The sequence below is a fragment of the Hippocampus comes genome, unplaced genomic scaffold, assembly GCF_001891065.2.
Source record: "Hippocampus comes isolate QL1 unplaced genomic scaffold, H_comes_QL1_v1.1 scaffold293, whole genome shotgun sequence".
Classification (NCBI taxonomy): domain Eukaryota; kingdom Metazoa; phylum Chordata; class Actinopteri; order Syngnathiformes; family Syngnathidae; genus Hippocampus; species Hippocampus comes.
This window is the reverse complement of record NW_017806272.1, coordinates 129,900-135,899: the sequence shown is the minus strand read 5'-3', so window position 1 is coordinate 135,899 and position 6,000 is coordinate 129,900. Positions and strand designations below refer to the sequence as shown.

At 44.4% G+C, this 6,000-nt stretch overlaps 1 protein-coding gene across 1 annotated transcript in view; it reads left to right on the top strand.

The window, feature by feature from the left end:
* ahrra (aryl-hydrocarbon receptor repressor a) overlaps positions 1 to 6,000 on the top strand; it is a 57,903-nt gene that overhangs the window by 39,328 nt on the left and 12,575 nt on the right. Inside the window, exon 4 of the mRNA XM_019857493.1 lies at positions 4,523 to 4,641. Within this exon, the coding sequence (XP_019713052.1) occupies positions 4,523 to 4,641 (119 nt within the window). The remainder of the gene's footprint in view (positions 1 to 4,522; positions 4,642 to 6,000) is intronic.

The window sequence follows — 6,000 nt, the reverse complement described above, 5'->3', positions numbered from 1 at the left end:
ACACACACACACACACACACACACACACACACACACACACACACACATTTGCAGAGAAGAGCGCTGAGTGAAAGGGGCGGGACTAGGCAAAGGAGGTGGCCTTCAGCCAACACAGGCCCAACACACACATATGCACTAACACACACACACACACACACACACACACACACACACACACACACACACACACGCACACACACACACGCGCGCGCGCGCACACACCCGCGTGCACACACGCGGTTTTTCCTCTCCTCACGCAAGTCTCGTCGAGGGGAGGGACTGCCGCGCCGTGCTCGCATGTTCCAGTCCAAGGCGCTTCTTTACGAGCCAAACACACAGCTGAGCATCAGCTGCCAAAAGATGGCACCGTGCTGCCGAAATGAAGAGAAAGGCCAGACGTGGAGAGTGCTGCGCAAAAGGCGGCCAGTCATTTGCACGCAGTAAAAGAGGAAATAGTAGGACTCATAAAAGTTCACCAGATCATTCACAAACACCAAACTCCCACAAAAACAAGGGTGACCAAAATTTTGGCGAGGAGCTTGATAAGGTAATCTACACATGGATCCAATTTTTAAACACAGTGGACGCCCCGAGATTCAATTCTTTTGTTTGGGCCAAAGCAATATTTTTATTGCTTTGGCACCATCTTGTGGCATCTTGGTACTAAGGAACCCTTTTGTGGTGAGTTGTGGAGCTTCAGTGACTTGAGATTAAATTTAGACAAATGTTGTGCTTTGGTGCCAAGAAATGATGTTGAAATGTGGAGAGGAGCCTCATTTAGGCATAAATTGGCCTTTGAAATGTTGAGATTTTCATTTTGACAAAATGTTTGGCATATTTGTGCCACTGATATATGTTGAACTGAGTTGTGGAGCTTCATTTCGACAACAGTAGTGTTGTAGCACCATCTTGTGGCTTGCCGATGTAGCTGAACAGTGTTGACGTGAGTTGATGAGCTTTATTTTGACAAATTGTGATTTGAAACAGTCTTGTGGTGCCTTGGTGTCAAGGAATTATGCTGAAGTGGGTTGATGTGCTTCATTCAGGCAAATGTGGTACTTTGCCACGTTTTTTATGAAGGGAGCGTCGATTACTGACTGATTCACAACATATCAAACTGTGGCTTTACTTTGGAGTCGGCCATTGTGTCTTTTTTCTATTTTGGGCTTTTACGCATTGCTACCTGTTTGCTTGTTGTGGGCCGGTGTTGCACGCACGGTGAAAGGTCAAGGTTAAAAGCGTGCAGCAGCTGGTGTTGTGTCTGCGAGCAGCCATGTATGAACACTTTTTCTTTGCTCCTCACTGCACATCACAGCGGATAGTAACATGGCCCCAAAGAGTGGACCTGTAGTATTCGCGACATGTGATGCGTGCCACTGTTGTGCTCACGGCTTGCAAAACACTGGCGCAACAAGTCCGGAGTCATGCGACACTCCTCAACATAATGTCATGCCATTCCTCTAAGATACAAACGTCCCGTTGAAATATTCATCCGTACGGTTTTTCATCATTTTGTGAGATATTTAATTTCACATTTGACTATCAGCTTTAATTAAAATTTTAAGAACTTACTCATTTATGATGAAACTGTTTTAGGCCAAGTGTCTCACATTTCAGAATCTTGTCTTAAATTCTAATCCATTTGTCTCGAAACATTTTTGACACTGATTTAAAAAATGTCTCCACTTTGTTTCTGGCATATCAGGATTTGGAGATATTTTCATTTTTTTGTTTTTAAGTTTGAGCTATAAAAGCTTGCGCTATACAAATTTCTAATTTATAGCTGTGACGTTTCATAAAAAGATTCCACCTGTTGCTGAACTTTACCCTTGATTCATAAATTATCATACTATGATGAAAACCTTATGTGCTACAGGGGGAAAAAAACAAGGCAGGTTTGGAATCAGCACAAAATTTGACAATAAGGTTGTACTTGATAAAAAAAAAAAAAATCCTTTAGAAATGTTACCGGCATCTCTGATTTAGAAAAAAATGTACAAATTTGTTGACCAGTGTTATTCTTTGACAGAAACCTTCCTATTTTGAATCCGCTGTGGTGCTGTACGACTTAAAAAAAAGAAAAAAAAATCATTCAAAAAGCTGTCTTATAAACTGAACTGAATTAGTTTCAAGATTTTGAAGAGCTTGTTGTGAGGTTGCATTGAACAAACATTTGAGAAATTACAGCAAAACAACGTTTTTTGTTGAAATTACCCAATTTTATTAAAAGGATGCATCTGAATTTAGGTGATTTTATTTTGTGCAACCCCTTGACAAAATAAAACTGAGTAAATTCATAACATTTTTTTTTTGTTTTCGTGGAGCTGAAACTGGTAGGGAACAGCCTCTAAAATCAAATATACAAAATCCAAACCCTCCTCGCGTGTGTGTGTGTGTGTGTGTGTGTGTGTGTGTGTGTGTGTGTGTGTGTGTGTGTGTGTGTGTGTGTGTGTGGTCAAGTCAAATCACTTCATAATAATCTTCCTCCCATCACTTTTCCTTTCTACCAACAGGTGGCTAATTAACACGTGTTTAGTTTAGGTGGTAATTCTCTTTTCAAATGACTGTTTTTGAAGACCCGGGAGAGCTGTAGCTTTTGCAAAATTGAGACATCTTAATATCTGGCAGGTGGTCCTAATTTTTGGTGTATTCACAAGTGGAAGTGGAAAGACAGATCAGGCCGAGTTAAAAGAACCCGGCCGCATTGGGCCTCACCCCTTGGCAGCAGCAACATCCCGCTGCTTGTCATTTCTTTTTTTTTTTTTTTGACTCTTTCCTCACACTTAAACGCTTTGACCATTACACACTCTGTTTTCCTTCTTCGTCCAGAGCGGGAGAAAATAGAGGCAAGAAAAGCAAACCTCAAGACGCGAGTCGCGATGGATGAAGGCCGCATTGTTGGCAGAGGAAGTGCCTAGGCCGATAATTAATCATCCCGCATGTTTGTCTTTCCTGACGCTGCATCCTCTCCAAAAGCTGCCGTAAGAGGCAAAACAAAAACACACAAGGCGTTGACGGAGGAAAATTAAGATCTGTTAATTGATTCGTTTCCCCGTGCAATGATTTCCACCAGTTGGATGATGCTGTCTTGACTGAGGAGAATAGCGTGTGTGTGTGTGTGTGCGCGCGCGCGCACGTTTGCTGTCTGACTGTGTTTGTTTGCATATGTTTGCACCTCGCTGAGGCGGTGACAAAATACTTTATTAGCTGGCACTTATGAGTTAATGAGGCTGCCGTCGTAACGAGGGGAAATAAAGCACTCCTATGTACGGGCACCGCTTTACAGTCAGACGACAGCCATTGCGGCTTTAAGGAAAATAACACAAATAAAGAGGTTAATTATGACATTAAACTTGGAATAAATAGCTAATAAGCAAACGGTGGTTACAGTAAGTGGTTACAGGGCACTTACTGAAATACTGAAAAATACATTTAAAAAAATCTACCACTTTTGAGGCTGTGGTTACCATGGTAACCCCAAAAAGGGGGGTTTTAACACTGGCAGGGGGATCATTGATATGAGAGTACCTTATTGTAACTTTTTTGTAGGGATTTTTTTAATCCCAAATAATAACTTCTTTAATTATCTGCAGTGATGTTTTGAATTTGGAGATGCTAACGGGCATATAAGAGGTTTGCAACAGGGAGCGGTGCGGCACGATGTGAAGCGCTGGAAGATGCAGCCATTTATACTTTTTTATAATGAGCCCTTGGTGGGTGTGGGTGTATATGTTGTGTTGCGTGACTAATCCGTGCCTGCTACAATGAGTGACGGAGCAAAGAGCTGATCTCTTGGAGTGAGCCACATGCCCCCTGACAGCACGCCCATAAGAGAAACACGCAAACATGTATCGAACACGCAACACACACGTCACCGATGCCCATGTGACCGCCCTGTGCACGCCACCCTCTCCGCGGGCTAATTGCGCACTCGTCTGATTGCATTGTAGGTAGAACTTAAACATGTATTTTCTGTTGTTTCAACCAGCAAATGGCAACAAGAGGATGGGAACTGTGTTCAAAAAGATTACAAGATTAGAATTGTCTCTCGGCTCTATTCTTTGCCCTTGGGGGATTGACACAAGGGCCCACTTTGAGCTCAAAAGGGGCATTCTTAATAAAAGAACCTTTAATTGAATGAAATGCCACCTTTCTGAGCCTGGAAGCGTTGCGTGTCCGTGTGAGAGAAATCCTCCGCAGTCATGAAATCCTCCACTGTTCTGTCTTGTCAGACGAGGGGCTCACCGGGCCCTAATACCCGGCATTAGCACAGCAAAGAGAGACGTTTACCTCATAACTCTTCATATGTATTCCACATGTGCTGTCTGACTTTGAGAGGATATTGGACAATTGTCACTCATAGTTAGCAGAAATAGAAAACAAAATCAGGTGTTGCTTCCCTCGCGTGACATGACTCTTGTAGTAAGTAACAGATGTGAGGTGTCTTATAGTAAATTGTCTAAAGGCCCCCCACCCCACCCTAAATATATAAAACTAATGTCTACGTTTTCTTTTCTCATAGCAAATCAAGACAAGGTGCCCAGGAAGCACAACAACACTGCATCCTCCAACCCCGAACCCGGCAGGAAAGAAAGTGTCCCAATGTGCACGGGCGTCAATGAAAGCGGCCTGCTCTTGGAGGTAAGAAGCCATTCACGCCGAATATATCCTTGTCAAAAAGTCTTAAGTACAATGCACCAGGATGGCATGTACTTTATTTTCTTCAAACTACAATATGCCCATTTCCTGTGGTATAACATCACTTTGAGGAAAGGAAAAGAAGACTGGCGGATTAAGATGCAATTGACCAAACTGTTCAACCAAACCAGATCATTCCGTCGAACGAAAGTCTCCTAGCTTCATGCTCAGGTCTAATGTGAAACTCTTTTGAGGGGCTACTGAAAATTAGCACACACATAGAAATTACATCCCCTCAACCAACGGCAACTTAGCACACACAGACATGCAACACACAGTTATATGTTCTCTCTGCTCTGTGGGGTGGGGGGAAAACTTAATGGTTTGTAGTTGGGGATCTTCTCTTTCTTTTCTTGCTCTTAATTATGCTGCTTGTCTCCCAGTCGCCCTCGGTGCTGCCGAGCATGTTGCGGCACGACGTGCTACAGACCAAAGGTGCTCAACTTTGAATTTGCACATGCGATAGTGGGGACAGGAAGGACGAACTGCGGAGGGGGATGCTGTTTTGTAAGACCCCCTCTCCTGCCTTCCACACTTCACGCTTATATGCCCCATTGGCAAGATCGGCAAGTATGAGTAAATTGGAGAACAGGAGGGAACATCTCGTGTGCGTGTGTGACCTCCGGCCTTTGCCTCGACCTCTTTTGCCTGGTTGCCGCCTTGCGTGACATAAGGATGAGACGGGAGTGTCGGCGCTAAAGAAGGGGGTGGGGGCTCATACATTTTGGCAACTTGAGCGGCCTGCGAGGTGTGTGTGAAAGTGAGCAAAAGACAAGCCAAAAGGCAGCACCCAGCCCGTCAATTGTAATCAACGCAAACCCAAGATGTCGTTTCATCACTTGACCTTCCAAAATCTGAATCATGCATATATTTACCTAGCTCATCTTTAATTAAAACCGGCACGCACGGCTCCGTATGTCGACAGCACGCACGCAAGGACGACTATTCGCGCCACGCCGATAAATCAGATCACTGTTTCACGCGCGAGGTCCTAATGATGACACCGATCATCGCAGCCCGACAACTATGAGCGCTCACGCACACACGCAGAGGCGAGCCGAGCCACTGATGCTTCTGTTAACGTGTTAGGTTGTCTCAATAGGATGGCGAACAAAAGACTAGATTGACCGTAGTGATGCGCCGCCTCCCGTTGCGTGACTCGACCTGCACGAGGGCCTCAGCGCTAAACTGTGCATTAGTTGTTACGCTGATGGGATCCCAAGCGGGACAAGAGATCGTGCCGTGCGTGTGTCGCCATTCGTGTTCGGCTTTGATTTTATTCAAAGGTATGTGTGACAGTTA